Here is a 20,124-nt window from a genome sequence, read left to right on the forward strand (position 1 = left end):
ATATTAACGCACCAGTGGGGCTCGACAGCCTTAGTCAAACGGGTTGGCGCGTATGGTTGGGTTGCGGAGAGATTGTGAGATTGTGATTAGGTCTCAGCAGCAAGAGGGAAGTAGAGGTCAGTAAGCTGGGCTGAGTTGAGTGGGGGACAGAGGGGGGTGACTCTGGGACACCAGAGTCACTGTCGAGCCCTCTTGAGGTGTCGTGGGCTAGTCGACGAAACACTGAGGACGGAAGGTGCCCACTTGAAGACCCTAGAGATGTCCATACTCAGCTCAATCCAGACGGTTGTCACGGGGGGACCGCACTGTGGTTGCAGCCGTTGTGTGTGCTGACGCGCAATACACTGTATTAACACCAGACAGAAGATTCACGTCACTAGATGGAAAGAAGTGTAAATGGATGTAGAAGCATAGGTTACTGTAAAGCTATGTCTTAGTTGGTGCTTATCTTGGCGAAAGCCGAGTACAAATCAGCATGAAGTTTTAACATCTACTCTCGTGTAATGGAAATCAGAACACCCTAGCAACCACCCGGAACAACCTAGCAACCACCCAGAACACCTTAGCAACAACATTGTAACACCTTAGGAACCACTTATAAACAACTTAGCAACCACCCAGAACACTCTAGCAACCACCCAGACCACCCTAGCAACCACCCTAAACACCCTAGCAATGCCTGCATTTCCATTCCCACACACACACACACACCCCAACAACAACAACAATAATAACAACAACAACAACTAGTAGTAGTGGCATTGCCTTACTGTTCTGCTAAAAACATCTGGCGTCCAGTTTAACTTACCTTCTGTGGATTATTCTGGGATGTCTTGTAGAGGTCTTCACAGTGCACCCGAGACCCGTCGACCCGGGACCCGACCCGGGACCCGTACGGGTTCGGGTCTATATTTTAAATGATCAGCCGGGTCCGGGTCGGGTCCGAATCTATTACTTCGGGTCCCGGGTCTTTTTAACATTGTGTGTAATACCCGTGCGATCGGAGTCAGAATGAGTCAGTCAGCACTGCTTGTGTTTATTTGCAACTTGTAAAATTAGGTAAAGAAAGTGTGAGCCAAAAAAAATGAAAAAAAGGAGCGATCTCACTCTCTCTCTCTCTGCCGTTAGAAGCAGAGCGCGCAGTCTCAAGCGCGTGTCATGTTTCTATGGCAACCAGAGCTTCCGCCAAACCGCGCTTTACATTTTCTCCCATTTTTATAATAATATAAATGAACCGTCTTGTTTAATCTTAAAGTTTTGGTGGTCAGATTCAGACTCAACGCAGAGCAAAGAGCACAGATATGATAGCAAATAAATAACGTCAGCGGCCATGGCACTGAACGAGCAATCGTTATTATAGTTCAAAAGGGCAAACAGTTAAAGTTATTATGCGAGTTAACTCGAGTCAGAATGTACATGTGCAAAGTTGCATTTGTCATCCATCACCGTGACATCAAGACATCAATTTTAAAGCTGAAATAATGAGTGGATTAAGCTTGGAATAACGAGAGAAATAACATGGATAGAACTTTCTTGTCGGTGGATTGTAATGCATCACAGTCAGTCAGGTAACGTTAACGTTACAAGGAAGTGAGACGACGGCTACTAAAATTAGGTAAGACAAAAAGTTTTATTTTTCGCAACTTGTGTGAAATAATATGTGACAATCGGCTCCAGTCGGGTTTGTGTCTTCCCGCCGGGTTCGGGTCCAGATAATAGACGGGTCCAGGTCGGGTCCGGGCAGTACATTTATGGCATTTCTCGGGTCTGCACGGGTCCGGGTCCAACTTTTGAAATAATATACGGGTCCGGGTCGGTTCGGTGTAGCACATTACGGGTCTCTTCCGGTTCGGGCATGAATTTTTGGACCCGTGAAGACCTCTAATGTCTTGTGCACTGTCCCCCATGGTAAATCTACTGAAGAAAAAACTGAAACTGTTAAGTAACCAGTTAGCCTTACCTTACTGGAGTAAGCAACTTTAAAGTTGCTGTCATGATAACTCTTAACCTAATTTAGGTAATTACATGTAACGACAACATACAACGGCTATAGTAATTTAAATAATGTGGTACAACACAAATATAATATCATAAATACTACTGCATTATCTGCTGTTGCTAATGTAACCTCTTTTAACAACATCCAATAGAAACTACTTTATAAAGAAATGCTAAGGCTAACATACATTTTACTCACCGATTGTCGTCAACCGGAAGGGCCTCACGAACTGTTTCTGCTGCAATAAGCGAACTTGTTTATCTTAATTTAAAATATATTATTTTCAAGTACATCTTATGACATACGTTTTTTTCATCCAGTTAAATTAGAGCACAAAAAAATGAAAAGCGCAAGCAACTCAAGGTCTGTGTAGAAAACGTCTTCCCTGCTAGCAACGCTTCGATGTCTGTGGGCCGGAGTGCGGGGATCCCGGCCTCCCCACGGGCTCCTGGAATACTCACTTTGATAAAATAATTTAGATCGTTTCCCTCTTCGTTGTTTTCCCAGACTACTTCGTGCAACATTTGTAAACTTACCCCACGAATCTGTGACTCACGCAGCAACGCAATTACGCTGATGTTCAGAACTGATCATTTAATCAAAAATAATGTCCAGTAGAGGGCAAACTACTTTACCTAAATGATAAAATACCTAGGTTGAAAGTAAAAAAACTTGTCGACACACACACACATACAGATTATATATATATATATATATATATATATATATTCCATCTTTTGTATTGGAATAATAGAGTCTCAATTAGATGAACTATCTCAAAGTTAAAGCAGAATGTGGTAACATCCAGTTAAATCTAAATTTATTATTTGACCATAAGTATTCAAAAGTAACTGCACTTTGACTAAAAGTTATAAAAACTGACCAAAGCAACTTGTACTAACCAGTGGCGGCCTTATGCATTCGGGGCCCCGTTTCAATAACTAATATGGGGCCCTATATTCATATAAAACATAAACATAATAGAGCAGAAAAAGCAAGGATTCCTGTTGGTTTGCAACAATGGTATATTATTTTATTACGTGCACTTTCAGCTTCAAGAACAGGCAGCTCAACATAGAAGTCATCCAACCTTATTTGATTAAAACTATATACAATTATACAGCGTTTTACGTTGGAATAAGCCTCGCCCTTTCACGGACAACTAATTTGATTAGCGCAGTATATTTTCAGCTGTCTGGGCTGACATAAAATAAACAGCTCAAACATCCCCTCAACTTCAATTATTAACAAAAGCAAAGAAGAAAACGTGTCTGACTGACACTGAACCGAACATAAATACAATGATGGGCTCCGCGTCCGTGGACAGCTGAGCTCACCGGGCGGCGGGCGTAGATTTCACCTGAGCCCTTTTTAGAAATCCACCCTTCTGTGTTTGAGTGCTGAGAATGCCCTGATAAGTTCATCTTTGTCCAGCGATTTTGTCATCTCACCTGGACCAAAGAAAGAGGTCACTTTTGGTAGACTGAATAAAGCGTTTCTTTTGTTGTCCAATATCTTTTTGGTTTTTCAGCACCATTGGCATATGTAGGCTACGTTTCATTTTCCTCTTAAAATTCTTTTCCTCCTCAAAATAACATTTTAACTTAACGGCAAAAAAAGGCAAATTTATAAACTTTTATAAAATTTATAAAATTATGCTTCAGATCACTTAAGCCGTTCTCGGGGAGGTAAACTTCGCCATGGTAACCGCGAGTTCGACCAATCAGAGACCTCAGTGTTATGCTTAGGATTGTGGGTAGTGTAGTATTTCCATAGACAGTAAAAGAGTATTTCTCCAGAAGATCGCAAATAAAACACGTTTTCTTAAAACAATGTTGATTTCATACTGACTTGTGGTTTTTATAGGAGCAGAAACTTTCGTTTCACAACCTCGTAGCTTGTGGTCATTCTACCTCGGATGGTTTAGACATTATGGCTGAAAATCAATATCCTATGGAGAAAAATGAATGGGATTTTTGCCGGTGTTTTGGGGGCCCCCTTGGAGGGCGGGGCCCGTTTCAATTGAAACGGGTGAAACATAGGTAAGGCCGCCTATGGTACTAACATACCTCGTCCCTATTTATTATTTCTATAAATTTACCAGTGTAAGACACTTTACTCATTTTGTATATGAATGCAACATTAACATACATATAAACAAGTGTAGACATCACATTTCAAATGCCAGGATTCAAATTTCATGTTAAATGTTTGTATGTTGTATGAAATTAAACTCAGAATTTCTGGTTTTTACACAACCTTTAATGTCATTTGGCATTCTACAAATTAAGTAAAAGACAAAATGATATAAAAAAAGAAAAGTAAAATAACACACCTAACATTTTAACTCAGGTTAGTAGGGTTTTATACAGTACATGTATACACTCACCTAAAGGATTATTAGGAACACCTGTTCAATTTCTCATTAATGCAATTATCTAATCAACCAATCACATGGCAGTTGCTTCAATGCATTTAGGGGTTTGGTCCTGGTCAAGACAATCTCCTGACATAAAATACAGCAAAGCAGAGGTTAAGAGCATTATTAAAACAAGAACTTATGAAAAATTGCAATTCTTTTGGGATAATGAATCCTTTGGGAGACATCTTTTTAGTATACAGCCTAAAGTAAAAAAAGTTTGCAGATTCGATCAGAACTAGACATGAAAAAGTGGTATTGTCCAGGCTGAGAATTGGGCATACCAGACTTAATAGTACCTTATTTCTAATGAAAAAGCATGTTGATGGTAACTGTGGGTACTGTATCAGGCATAGCCCTGAAACAGTAGAGCATGTATTGATTCATTGTCAAAACTATTATCAAGATAGGCAGAGGCTTATTGCTCAAGTAGAAGCCAGAGGCTTATTGCTCAAGTAGAAGCCAGAGGCTTATTGCTCAAGTAGAAGCCAATGAAATTATCTTTGAATACAGGAATATTTTACAAAGAAATGCTGGGAAGATTTTTCATTTTTGTTTTTAAAGAATACAGGACTTTTAAAAATAATTTAATTTTATAGAAAATATGTAACTCTGTTATGCACTCCAGTCCAGCGGTGGCGGTAATGCAACAAATAGTTGTCAACCGCCATTTAAAAATTGAAGAAGAAGAAGAAGACGACAATCTCCTGAACTCCAAACTGAATGTCAGAATGGGAAAGAAAGGTGATTTAAGCAATTTTGAGTGTGGCATGGTTGTTGGTGCCAGACGGGCCGGTCTGAGTATTTCACAATCTGCTCAGTTACTGGGATTTTCACGCACAACCATATTTCTAGGGTTTACAAAGAATGGTGTGAAAAGGGAAAAATATCCAGTATGCGGCAGTCCTGCACTCTCAGAAAAAAAGGTACGAAAGCTGTCACTGGGGCTGTAACTTTTCAAAAGGTACACTTTAGTACCTAACGGGTGCATATTGGTACCTTAATGGTACATATTAGCACCTAAAATCAGAGGTGGGTAATCCATGGGTCAAAGAGTAAAAGTCCTGCCATATGTTTATTCCACCCATGAACTAAGTCAGCTGATTTCACTAATTAGTTCTATCTCCTGGCTGAATTAGCAAATCCAGGGGATTGGAACAAAATACTGAGGAGGACTTTTACTTTCTGAACCTGGACTTTACACCTCTGCATAGCAATGCCACATGACAGGCAAGAGTAAAGAAATAAACCAGAACTGGACTTTATCGTAGCCAAAAAATCTGTGTATATTAAATATGGAGTAATTTCAGCCACAGCCTTAGATGAAATCAACTGAAGAGAAAAGAAGACATTAAATCTGTGAAGATCTCAGCAGAGGAGGATTAAACAACTCCACAAACAGCATTACCAGCTTCACTTATTACTAACCAGACTGACTTTATTACTGTCAGACGTCTACAGAAGGTTTTATTGAGAATTAACGGGTTTAACTCGGTTTCATTTGAAGTTACCATAACAGTGATTAGTGTTTCCATTAGCTGGGCTCTTAACTCTTATTATATATTTTGTTTTTTGTTGGCTGCTGTGACAGTGTGTTTGTCAAACACATTTGCAAGAGCAAAGGAAGCTAAAGCGAAATGAGATCAGGTGATGATGGTTACCTGTTGATGGTTTTATAATCATCATGAAATAGACTAATTCACTGAGGTTTTTATAATCTAACAATTATGTTGTTCCACTAATATATTCAAACCCTGTGTTACTGCAGCATGAGATCCAGCAATATAACAATTAAAAACAAATTTCCCTACGCTGACACACACAGATATTAACAATCTGATGTGCAACAAACTTGATATGCATTGCGCACAAATTAGGCCGCATACATACAGTAGTCCGTCTCCCAATAATACCCATCTCTGGACTGTTTATTTGCGGCTATGGTCTCTGTTTGCACTTCGAATATTGAGAAAGTACTGTAATGTCTTAAGGACAACAGACAAGGGAGGCTCTGTTTCTGAACTTATAATCGGAACGCGAGAACAACTGTAGAGACAAACACACCAGCCTCGTTTCTCTCTACCCGGCCTTTTCCAAACTCACCGCATTAACCCTATAACTGCGATGCAAAATAAAACAGCAGTTTCAAAACAATTATAAAGAGTCTGTGTGCTAACTTTGATCATGGTTGCACTTGCACTTATTGTTTGCACTTAATAAGACTTCAAGGAGTTCAGTTAGGTCACACACAGCCTCAATCAGAAGTTCTGAAAGCTCTTAAATGTACGTAGTCTGAAGTAAGGTCTGAAGAGACTCATGTGAAATCATACAGGAGAAAAGCCAGTCAATAAAAACCTTTTACAGTGCTTGTATATTGTTTTCTTTCAATGCATTTGATAATTCATACTCATAAAGTAGACCTGAAATGACATGCATTAGAAGATTATTAGTTAAACATTGCAAAATGCACCTGCATACTGTTTTTCTAGTCATGAATTTTGTCATTGAGGATTTCTGAAAAATTGTGCAAAAATCTTGTCTCGTCTCGTTCTCGTGAACCCAATCTCGTGTCTCGTCTCGTGAGATAAGCATCTCATCACACCCCTACTGAATAGGCTTCCTGAGGACGAGACTGGAGGAACTGGGAAATTGCAGGCTGTGTAGCATCAGTGCAGGCGTTTCTTTTCCTTTCATACTCTGCATATCTGTGAAACAGAAGCAAAAACTTGATTGTTAAAGGTTGTATCAGCGATCATGGCGGGGTAACGTCACTTCTGTTGGTGTTCAAACAAAACAGAGAGCTAGCTCACTACTCCCTCCCCCTCCCTCCCGTGCAATTGAAAAACTCTCCTAAGCGCATCCTTTGGCGTCAGTTTGGTTTGAAATGGACAGAGGCGCATTCGGACGTGCATTTGGGTACAATGACGCATTCATTCACTTTTCTCTTTCACGCAGGTCATGTTTTGAAAGACGATGTCCTGTAGCTTACTAATTTAAAGAAATAAAAATCTATACAAAAATGTGATGATGTCCGACTTGTTTTATGAAGAAGAAAGCCTCAAGTTTTCAAAAAGCATTAGACATGAAGCAGAATAGTGGGTCATGTTGACAATATGACATGACCCGGGGCCCGTTCTTCGTACGTTGCTTAAAACATCCGAGATCAAATGAGACATCCAAGATAATATCATCGTGCTAATCATGATCCAGCTAATTAGGTTCTTCGAACACACCTGTTGTTTATGATTAGTATCGCTGGATTGAGTTATCTGAGATAATTGCGCGTTCATGCGCTGGGTTAAAAGGGGATATGTATCGATAGTAGAAACATTGATCAGCAACGCTGCTATTGGCTGCTCACCGTGTCCAAAGAGCGCGCTCAGTTTTACTCTGCAGCAGAGCAAGAGCTATTGCTAGAAGGTTATGCTGAATTTGAAAACTTAATTACACGTTTTCACCAAAAATGTGCAAAGACAGGAGAGAGGGCTGGCAAAAAGTAGCAAATTAAGTTTGTAGTGACCATTTAGATGTTTTTATCACTTATTACAGTATATATTTTTTTATTTTAATAATTTCGAAATAATTAATAACTTTGTTCATTGTAATGTCAGTCACCACCCACTACTAGAACATGGGAACAAGTAAAAGTGAAGTACTAGAATATTCTACATAATGGTAATTTGTACTATAGGCTACTATAGTCTCTTTTAATAAGGCACTGTTAATAAATGTTTGCTTGTTTATAAAAGCAACCAAGAAAAAGGCTGGAAAAAAAGAAAAGAAAAACAAACAGGTGGTGGTCCTGAACCCCCACATTATACCCCGGCAGAAGAGCTGGCCCTGCTTGGGTTAAATGTGAACCGACCCGTCCTGGGTTCAGCTCTTCCTCAGACACACAACAGAGACCAGTAGCAGCAACTCCTTCATTACTGGTAAATGAACTTTAAATGATCTTACACTGTAAAATATTTTTTTGCTGCACTATAGGCCTATAATCCCAATGGCTGGTCCAGTCATATCAATTGTTAAACCTTGAGTAGGCCTAGTGATGAATTGCTTACTTGTGAAAGTGTGCATGTGTGAAACTACATGTAGCCTAGTTAATGTAAAAAAAAATGTTGCCATGAGTTATTGATCACATTTCCCCCCAGTGTACTTCATTGTAATGAAATTGTGTTTTCCTCTTTTGTGCAGTTTTAAACACCGGCACTTTTATCTGTTCCCAAGCAAGTGGCTGAAGCATGTGCAGTAAGTGGACTTTTCCAAACTTTACATCAAAAGGGAAGGAAGTACAACACTTTGTAATGCCCATTTCCCCACCAATGCACAGGACAGTGAAGAAACTCTCTCAGATGACTGTCTTTTGGAGAAAGTATCTTTAAATAACTTTACCTAATTTACACTTGAGTACCTATTATTTCTGAATGCAATATGAGTTGCAGGAGTCCACATCTACAGAAGAGTCTGCACAAAGCAGTTATACAGAGGTGGGCAGTGTATACTTTTCCTTTTATTTTTTGTTGCATAAGGCTTGTGTTGACAGGTTTAACCCAAGCCCCCCTGCCCCTAGTAAATAGAGTATTTTGGGGGGGAAAACTTGACAACTTAAAGAAAAAAAACTGGCACTAGAGATAGAGTTAGAGATAGAGTTGCTTCAAAGGAACTTCAGAGTAAGTGCTATATATTATTTCACACAGAGTACTATTGCTGACCTTGCATAGTATCTCTTATTGCAGGCAAAATATGACTTGATCACTGACTTTTCTTTACAAAGAACAATTTAAATAAAAAATCAAAGAACTAAGCATATTTGTCTTGTCTTTTATTAAACATTTAATGAAATGTTTTATATTTTTGCTGATGGTGGAAATGTTGTGTAATATGGCACATGTAATGTCACAGGCCCTGTCAAGTGCAACCCTCAGGCTTTTCAGACACTGAAATCTTCCCTTTAATTGGCCAAAGTTCATTTCATTGTGTGACCTTGTCCTGGCTAGAGCTGCATTGTAACTGTGTATGTAATACAGTGAGCTTGATATTTATATTTTTCCTTACCATGTTCAAGTAATGTGCATAAATGTGAATCTCTGTGCTTCCACATTTGTGATATGGAACAGTCACACACCATCTAGAGATTTTAGTCTGTCAACTGCCTTTTTTAAAATTTGATATAATATTACTAATCTGGAATATTAAGAATTGTAATAGTAACTTGGCTGCACATTTACATTGTGATCCCCCTTTCTGTTCACAAAATCCCCTCCATAGAGGCCTTGATGGGAACATGTGTGCAGTCTATTGACCAATCACATTATAGTGAAGCCTGAGGGACATATCTGTGTCATATTAATCGGCATGTTCATGATTGCATGATCTTCATTAAAAATTATAAAATACCTGCGTTGGCAAAAAAAAAAAAAAAAAACTGCTATAGCCTACAACCTTGGGTCTAAACTGGCTTGGAAATGCCACAAAAAAAACCCCTAAAAACTGCTTGAGCGCCAGGGTAAACTTTGTGAATGACACAACAGACAGCACTTATCAAGTTCTCCGCATCTCCAATAGTTTAAAGGAAAGAGCCACTCTTTTGAACATGTAACTGTGAGCACACAGTTTGTGCTGTTATTAAATGCCGATTCCGACGAGTCGAACATTTAATGTGCGTTTCCAAAAAATAATTGATGTAAACGACATCCTCACGAGTCATGAGAAAAATTATATCTCTCAAAAAGTCCTACACTATCGCGCTGCGTTAAAAGACTTCCCGTATCAGCTCCGCTTATAAAGCCGCGATCTAATCCTGTTTACATGAAATAAGCCTGCTCACGAGCAGGTTCAAGCTAGCGCACCTGTTGCTATGACAGCAAGTCTAGGATGAGCTTCGAAGAACCAAACAATCCAAGATCATGCCAAATCGCCAACAATCAAATCCAGCTAACTGAGTTAGCGACGTACGAAGAACAGGCCCCCGGTTTAATGTAGCCTAAACAATGATTACCAAAATTTCTCTCTCATTGCTCCTCATAACCACTGAAAACGTTCAAAAAATCTAACCAAAAGTCAAATTATTATGGACGTTATCTGACATTAAAGGGTAAGTTCGGCGTTTTACAAGTAAAGCCCTGTTTTAAGATCGTTTCTGATGAAATCGAACGGTTAAGATTAAAATTTGGACACATACTGCTGTCCCGAGAATTTTAGGTTTTTGTGTTAGCACCCCCCCACCTATACAATGGTTTCATAGGGGGCACTGGAACAATCATTCATATAAACGCATTAAACTTTAGTTTACAAAGATGTGAAACTCACCGAGTGGTCTGGGGTGTTCACTGATATGCTCACACAAAAATCGCTGCAAAAGATGCAGAAGCGTTTCTGCTTCACATTTGCAGCATTGCAGCGGAGCGGCTGTGGGTTGACTCCCCACGGTTCTCATGGGCTTTATATGTAAGTCCTAACGTGAAAAAGCTTTATGGTTTAATGTACCTAAACAACGATCACCAAATTTCTCTCTCATATTGCTCCTCATAACCACTGAAAACTGTAAAAAAAAATCAAACCCAAAGTCCAATTATTATGGACGTTAAGTTAAAAGTGGTGGGTTCAAAAAATGACTCATGACGAAATCTGGTGGGTACGCGTCCCCACCGAAATCGAAGCCGAAGTGGTGGTTAATACTTGTTGGTAGCAATTGTTTTTGTGTACAGATCTCGGAGCCTAGGCTGCCTACAGAGACGCGTTTTTTTGACGGCCTGCTTATGGGGCAGGCAACTAGCGGATCATTAGGAAAGATTAGATGAATGTGATCATTTATGTTTGGGCCTTTTTTGGGCCTGAAATTATTACATTAGCTAACTACCAACTAACCATGATAACAGTAACAAATTGACAAACACTGGGCAGAATGGCTCTTCAAATGACGGACGAAATTGGAGGTTGTCGTCTGGCTGTCCGCGATTTTAAAAGACAATATTAGGTTACTCATGTAACCCCGGTTTTCTGAGAACAGAGCGGGGTATCTCACTAAGCTTCCCTACTTGCATAACACGGGGGAAGAGCGTGCTTAAAATGGCGTTTTGTGGATCACAGCTGTATATATAGGGCGGGGTGGATATATAGGTCATGAGTTGTGTGCCCCCTCAAGTAAAGTCATTACACAATCATGCATTAAAGTGTAACTCAACCCCTGGTCAAAGCCTAACTCCACCCACTGGCAATATTTGAAAAATGCTGGAAAAGTGGGCAGAGCTCAGCGGAGACAGAGGGGATGAACCGAGGGACGAGACCCACAGTGACGGATTGATTGACAGCTGTCAGATCTCGCAAAGATGGTGAGTGACTGGAGTGACGCCAGTAGCTTTGCAACAGAGTGGTCATTTGAAGTAGAGGACTTTTCTCCCCTACCTTCAACTGAAGTGGAGGAGGGTGAATAGTCTGTGGACACAGGGCCAGAGCCTTATCAATTCAAGCCACTGGCTCAAACTGCAGTCTTAACTCCGGATGCCGACGATGCTAGGGAAGCAGCAGCGCAAGAGAAAATGGGGCCAGTGTCTGAGTGGTAAAACAATAGCATTATGGCTAAGCTCGTGCCAAGGGCATGGTGAGCTCATGCCAGGGGCGTGGGTAGTAAGCTGTTGGCAGAGCCTGCATACTTCCTGTGGGGAAACAACTTCAAATAGGAAAATTCAACGGCAGTAGCCATCGTTCAACTCGAAGAGGGCAGCACTCAGAGACGTTTTTACACCATATATTGTAGAATTAAAACACTTTATACCCAAATGTCAAAACATTTACTCGAATCAATGAACAGCATTAATAAAGCCCCAGTCTTACAGATCATTAACTAAAAAAAATTTGTTTTAGGGTTTAGTTACCCTTTAACAAGCAATGAGATGACGTTAGTGTATGGTTGATAATGAGTTAAGTATGATGTGCCCTTCAAAGCAAAGTAATGACACAATGATGGACTTACAAATCATTAACTAAAATATGAATAAACATACACTAAGAGTGCCATCCTTATTCCTTTACACCACCGGTACAAACACCAAAGATACAAATTATTTGTAGTTATTTTATTTTTATTTATACAATTAAACATTTATGGTCTCAAATAAAGCCCAAACATACCTGTGAAGACAAACATAAGGCATTTTTAAATGTAAAATGTAAATTTAAAATAGTCCATAAGCTAATGCTAGTAGAAGCATATACATTTAAACAACAAAAAATACAGTTAATTACTGTACATAACTTCATGAAAAATCCCAATACAACATACATACAAACATGTCTTTAATTATTAATTCGTTTTACCAAAAAAAAAAAAAAAAAAATTATATATGTGTGTGTGTATTAAGACTTGTAAAGCATATTATGTTCAGAAATTGTCCGCTTTATCAAGGTTAATGTGTTCCTCTACTGGACGTTTTTTGTTTCTTGCATCAGGACCTGACACTTCCAAATCCTGGAAACTGTCCAACAGCTCTTCACCAGGAGGTGGTGCAGGATTAGTCTCTGTAAAACAGAAATGACTCAGTTATTTATAGACAGACAGACATATAATAAATAGATAGATAGATAGATAGATAGATTTATTGTACCTTCAGGTTCAAGGATCTGACATTGATGGGGACTTTCTCCTGGGCTAATGAAGCCATTGCAGGAAACTATTTTAGCATAGGTCCAGACAGATTCCTTAGGAATACGTGGTAAACTGGGATCAGATCGATTTACATAGAAAAAGCCAAATCTTTCTTCAAAACCCGCTGCCCATTCCACATTGTCCATTAGTGACCAGGCAGTGTAGCCACGGATGTCCACACCATCAAGCAAACACGCTGAAAACAAACAATAATATTAATAGTGCATGAAAAAGCATCACATAAATGTAATGTTGTTTAATGCTGTCCTTTTCGATCTTATTACCTTTCAGGGCCTGATTGATATAGGTATTATAGTAGTGGATACGGGGGACATCATTCAGATCTATTGGCCCTCGTTCTGATACACCATTCTCTGTTATGTAAACAGCAGGGTTTCCATATTCATCTTTAATGAACTTCAGAATTTTTCGGAATCCCGCAGGATTTACTTTCAACCAGAAGGATCCAGATTCCAGCCATGTACGATCTGATACAACTCCCACACCCCTGGAATAGATGGCAAATAAACTCTTTACAAAAAGTTGGGGAAAGTATGTCAATACTATATCTGCATACATACAGTATGCTCTCTTATATTAGGGCGATATATATTATATAGGAAATATCAACTGAGTTATTGTATCTTTACAAAATGTAAACTATATTAACGCACAGCAATACTCTTGTAAATGTGACTATAAGGCATAAAGATATTTTATTCATTAACACTGATTTTCTGTAAAGCTGCTTTGAAACAATGTGCATTGTAAAAACAGCGCTATACAAATAAACCTCACAGAATAACTTCGCCGAATAAAACCAAAAGGCTACCTGTCTGCATCATAGTCCTCGTAGTCTTTGTAGTCCAAGTAATGGGTTAAGACAGAGGTGTAGTGGTTGAATCCAAAATAATCATGAGTACCTTTAATCCTCGCTACTTCAGCAGGGGTAAATTCTGGAAGCCTGATAGATGTGAATTGTAAATGTGAAAGCATTTATAAGCGCTGAAACTTTTTAATACAAAGCTATAAATTCAAACAAGAGAACATATGAATTACCTTGATTGAGGTCGGCCAGCCGCTAAACTTCTCTCTCGAATTCTGTCTTTCATTAAATCACTGTAATCTCCATTGAACACAGGATGAGCAAACCAACCCAGCATGAACTGTTTCAAGAAGAGGATTGGCTTATTGTTGATTTATGCACATGGTTACACACTGTTCGTATGGTTGAATCACAAATCTGTACCTGAAGATAACGCTCGGCAGCATCCACGTCTTCCTGTTTGTATGGGTTTCTTGGTTCAGCCCAGTCAGAGTTTAGAGTGATGCTGATAAGGCCACCATATTTTGCACGATACTTGTCATTATATAGATGCCAGGCCTCAGCATGAGCCTTGATGAGGTTGTGTACCACAACATATGGTGCAGTGGCCGGTCTGGAATTTATACCTGGACACAGATAAACCATCATCAATAACCTAATTTTGCATTATTAGCTGTGAACACTGAAATTGGTGGGCTTAATCATATTTTACAGAAATTAAAAGTATAATTTTAATGGTGAATGATACCTGGTGCCATTGTTCCATAGCCATATCCTGCCAAAGCAACATTGAGGGGTTCATTTAAAGTAATCCAGAACTTTACTCTGTCCCCCAGACTGTTAAACACAACATCAGCATAGTCTCTGAACCTATCGACAATAGTTTCATTCTCCCAGCCACCATCATCCTGGAGTGCTTGTGGGAGATCCCAGTGGTACAAGGTCACCTGCCAGATCAAAATGATTAATAGACTTGGTAGCCTAAAAGAATTTGACTAAATTTTGACAGTGCATTTTTAGCATGGAAATTCTTTCAAAAATAGTCTACCTGTGGCTGGATATTGGCTGCCAAAAGTGCATCTACAAGCCTATTATAGTAGTTGAGTCCAGCTTCATTAATTTTCCTGTTTGTTCCATCAGGCATAATTCTGGGCCATGCAACAGACATCCGGTAGTGGCCGACCTTCAGTTTTTTGACATTTTCGACATCATCAGCAATCCTGTTGTAGCTGTCACAGGCAATGTCACCATTGTCGTCTTTAGCTATTCTTGAAGGAGTGTGTGCATATTTGTCCCAAATACTGAGACCTTTTCCATCTGTTCTCCAGGCTCCCTCTATCTGTGGTGTTAAAGCATAACATGAAACGTATAATTTTAAGCAAATATATGATTAAAAAATATATAAATATGATTAAAAATTGTATTTGTTAAAATGGATTTTACCTGATATGCAGCTGTTGCTGTGCTCCACATAAATCCCTCTGGAAAATGTCCATATAACATTTCTTCTTCCACTGGCAGTGGAAAGCCATTATTTCTTATTATATCAAAAAGGAGATGAGCTGAGCGCTTTGGAGTTCTTGGCCGATTTGAAAGTAAAAAGTTCACATGGTGTAGTCCATAGCTACCATAGTAGCCATTTAGCCACTCAAAGGAGTCCATCAGAGAGCTAGCAATATAACCCTTAATACGTACTCCATCCAGGTTGTTTGCTAAAAAGACAATACATGTAAATGTGTCAAATGTACAATTTAACACCATTACAAACATTAAGCCATTTTTACTTGTACATTTTGAACAATTTGAGTATTCATGAGCAAAGAATTTCATGCAAAATTTCCACAGGATTCATAGGTGCAAATACACATACTTTTACTCTATGTTGCTGAATCTGGATTATTCTAAATGAGGGAGTGCATTCACACAGCTAGCAGTATGAATAAATTACGCCCATATATATATATATATATATATATATATATATATATATATATATATATATATATATATATATATATATATATATATAGTGCATTTCATGATTTCTGCATAAAAACCTTTATAAGCAGACAAATACGTCTGTATGCACTGTCAGTGAATGAGAACCATTGTTAACATACCTTTAAGAGCCTCATCAACATAGGTCTTAAGAAAGAATATTCGATCAGTGTCATCAACTGTCATGGAAGGGACTGTAGCCACACCATTTTCTGTTATATAAATCTCAGGGTCTCCATACTCTTCCTTTAACCAGTTAAGAAGTCTCCTGAGTCCCCAAGAAACAGTCTTCTGGTCATTAACAGCGGTATTTTCAGAGCCTTCTGGAAAGTCCTTCTCAATGTCCTGGTCAGTCTGATAAGACTCAACATCAAGTGTGCTGGTCACATGGCGCACGACTCTGGTTGTGTATGTGTTAATGCAGAATACATCAGCTGTTCCTTGGATAAAGGCTTTGTCTTCGTCAGTAAAAGAAGGCAGGCGGGATTCTGTCAAGCCTTGAAGTTCACTCTTGTTGCCAACCTGCCACTTCATGGCGTCAGGGTAGTCACCATTTTTAAATATGGGATGTGCAAACCAGCCTAGTTGGAACTGAAGGGCTCGATCAGCTGCCACCACCTCTCGAGGGATGTTGACGTCCAGGGGCTCTGCCCATTCAGCATTTAGACTAATGGATACCAGACCTCCTTGCGCTGCCCTGTATTTCTCATCATAGGTGTGATAAGCTTGTGCATGAGCTTTCAGGAGGTTGTGTGCAACCCTGTATGGAGCATCTCCTGGTTGGTTTACGTTAGGTGGAATCTGACCTAGTCCATATCCGGACCATGCAATTGTCTGGGGTTCATTAAATGTGATCCAAAACTTCACCCTGTCTCCAAATGTTGCATAACAGAAGTCACAATATTCATTGAATATGTTAATTAATTCGGGGTTGTCCCAACCGTTGATGTTCTGTAAAGCCTGTGGCAAGTCCCAATGGTAGAGAGTCACCATAGGTGTGATATTGTTTGACAAAAGACCATCAATGAGTCTGTTGTAGTAGTCCACACCCTTCTGGTTAAGAGTAGATTTTTTCCCACTAGGAAAAATTCGAGACCATGACAAGGAGAATCTATAAGTCTTCAATTTTAGGGCTCTCAACATGTATAGATCCTCATCTATTTTATTGTAGCTGTCACATGCAACATCACCATTGGCATTGTTTGGGATCATACCAGGTTTTTGAGTGAAAGTATCCCAAACACTTGGTCCTTTTCCATCTGCATTCCAGCCACCTTCAACCTGATATGCTGAAGAAGAGACACCCCAATGGAATCCCTCTGGAAATGTTCCATAGTGATAAAGCTGTCTCTCAAACTTGGTTTGAGGGGAGAACTTTTCCCAAACAACCTTGGATTTTGAAGGAACTTCAGATGGTGGCAGACTAGGAAGTTTTGTGCTCTCCATTTTATTTCCATAGATTTGCCTCTTAGAGCTTGCTGGAGTCTCAGTAAATCCATTATGCTCAATCACCTTTGAATAGTAATATCCTGATGCTTTGGGGATTCTTGGCCTGTCTGGATCATCAAAGTTCACATAGTGCAATCCAAATCGTTGACTGTAGCCTTGGGGACCCTCAAAACCATCCATCAGAGACTGGACTGTAAACCTCTGGATGAAGACACCATCCAAATGCACAGCTGTAGTAGAAAGAAGTAGTTAATAGATAGAGATCTTATATTACCATATATAGTCTGCTGTTAAAGTTTGGCAAGGGTTTTGTTACATTGGTAGAATATTGTTTTAAGGTCAGTCAGTGTCAAATCTGATGTTGTTGGTGTCTGTAAAATTATTTCATTAAACATTTTCATATATTTTAAGCTCCCTGAAGGACTAATTATTCCCAAGCCAATAAACACCATGTTTAGTGTATTATATTTCAATAATTATGATTTTTGGATAGACAAACCTGAAGTCTATGCCGTTAAAACTCTTCTCAGGGTGCAAATATTTTCATAAGTGGCCCATAAAGTTGTACAAAATTTAACATTTGTAGATGTGGGTGACATTGGAGCCTTAATTACATCCATGAAAAGACAAGAACATGTTTTAAGCTTAAAAGCACAAATGTGATGTCCCTGTTATGATCAAAAGGACAGTACAATATTTTTTTATCATTTATCAGTGTTGACTAACTAGGAGAATCTTGAATGTGGCTTAGAAGTAGGTCTATATGAGCCCTGTTTCCATGCAAAAATACATTTGTCCTCAGCTATCTTGATATGAAAGTATGGCCAACAAACTTTTTGAGATATCAGATACCCTATACACGGCTTCCCTACAAGGCATTTTTTGGCCTCAAAATAATGAATACTTCAAATATAAAAATGTTAGAATCTCCAAGAAATACCTTACAGATTTTAGATTAAGGTCACCACCTCTGATTTCACACAGACTGACCTGTTATCACTAAAAATATTAATATTATCATAGTTTTAAGCATTGACCAGTTCCCTTAAAATACTTACCTTTCATTGCTTCATTAATGTAAGCTTTGAGATAGTCGACACGCTGAATGTCATTGAGCAGATCACCATAGTTCTCAGTTGGCATTCCATTTCCTGTGATATAGATGGGCACCTTTGTGATGGATGTGTACTCTAAATAGATGTAGTTCAATAACCGCCGAAGCCCCCATGGAACAGACTGGATCTGGTCAGAAGCTGTGGAGGGCCATGTGGGGTCCGTATAAGCCTCGAAGTCCCCAACATTATTGGGTCCAGTGTCACATCTACCCATGCTCTCACTAATCAGTCGGGAAGTGTAGTGATTAAGTCCGAAGAAATCAGCTGTGCCTCGGATTCTTTGTTTCTCTGCCTCAGTGAAGACGGGGAGTCTTGCCAACTCTTTACCACACTCACCTTTCTTTTGCTCTATTTGTTTCTTTAGCACGACTGGATAGTCTCCATCTACAAATATGGGGTGAGCAAACCAGCCCAGCTTGAAGTTCAAATAACGCTCAGCTGCTGCAACATCCTGATCACTTACGGGATTCCTTGGCTCTGCCCAATCGGAGTTAAGAGCAATGCCCACTTTTCCACTGTACAGTTTCCTGTAATTATCATTATAAATATGCCAGGCTTCAGCATGAGATTTCAAAATATTATGCGTCACCTGTGAAAACAAGCAAAACATTGCAAATACATACTTTATAAAATCATAAAATAGATGGTACTTTTTCTTATTGACAAACACACCTTGTAAGAGGCTATTATTGGGCTTTTCATACGTGGGGGATGTTCCCCTGTTCCATACCCCAGGTTGCTCACTACCCAGGGGCTGCCGAAAGTGATCCATGTTTTGACTCTGTCTCCATAACGAGAGAAGCAAAAGTCCGAAAATTCTTTGAAAGCTTCCACAATAGAGTCATTAACCCAGCCTCCTGAGTCCTGAAGAGCTTGGGGAAGGTCCCAGTGATGCAGGGTAACAGTGGGCTCGATGCCGGATTGTAGAAGTGTGTTAATCATCTTGTCATAATAAGCAACCCCCTCGTCAACCAAACTTTCTCTGTGTCCAGTGGGGAAAATGCGAGCCCAGGAAATTGAGAACTGATAATTAGGTGCCATCATTCCCCTAAGCAGATACGTATCATAGTCCACCTTATGATAACTATCACAGGCCAAATCAGTGGTCTGGTTGTCAAAGACATGACCCCCATGGCTAAAACGATCCCATATGGTCTCACCCTTCCTGTGTTCAGCCCATCCACCCTCCACTTTGAAACTCTCACTGGAGACGGACCATTCAAAATCAACTGGGAAAGAGCCACTCAGAAACTTATCACGCTCAGCTTCGCTCTGACCACTGAATTTCTCCCAGACCTTCTGGTATGAGATTGCAGAAGCTGATTTCTGATGGACAGGAATCCTGAACTTCTGTTGCTTTGCATTACTGGAGCTCCAAAAAACAGCCAACAAACCAAGAGAAAGAAATCCCTCTAGGATCTTCATCATGTCAGTTGCAAGTGGGGAAGTGTGGGGAAAGCTCTTTATAACCACCACGGCTGTTATGTCAGTTATACAATCAGTTATACAAGAGTGTCAGTTATACAATCAGTTATACAAGAGTGTCACTTAAACAATCATATCAGTTATACGATTGTGGAATTTTACTTTTAACTTTAATCCAACTAGTGATAAAGTTTATGGCAGTCATTAAGGGTGTGTTCACACGTGTTGTTCGGTTTACTTGGTTCGTTT

General features: G+C 39.5%; 1 protein-coding gene across 1 annotated transcript; it reads right to left on the minus strand.

The window, feature by feature from the left end:
• Window positions 1-12,798: 12,798 nt before the first annotated feature.
• Window positions 12,799-19,875, minus strand: LOC143726056 (lactase/phlorizin hydrolase-like). The gene is made up of 12 exons (XM_077219042.1): window positions 19,123-19,875; window positions 18,394-19,039; window positions 16,009-17,565; window positions 15,332-15,600; window positions 14,937-15,227; window positions 14,637-14,835; window positions 14,312-14,514; window positions 14,122-14,228; window positions 13,895-14,026; window positions 13,347-13,570; window positions 13,022-13,258; window positions 12,799-12,935 (listed from the first exon to the last, which is right to left on the minus strand). Exons 1-12 carry the CDS (start codon window positions 19,873-19,875, stop codon window positions 12,799-12,801), a joined length of 4,755 nt encoding a protein of 1,584 aa, XP_077075157.1.
• Window positions 19,876-20,124: the final 249 nt, after the last annotated feature.

Source organism: Siphateles boraxobius, unplaced genomic scaffold, assembly GCF_051911475.1.
Source record: "Siphateles boraxobius isolate OS27281-9 unplaced genomic scaffold, OSU_SipBor_1 77, whole genome shotgun sequence".
In the NCBI taxonomy this organism is placed as follows: Eukaryota; Metazoa; Chordata; class Actinopteri; order Cypriniformes; family Leuciscidae; genus Siphateles; species Siphateles boraxobius.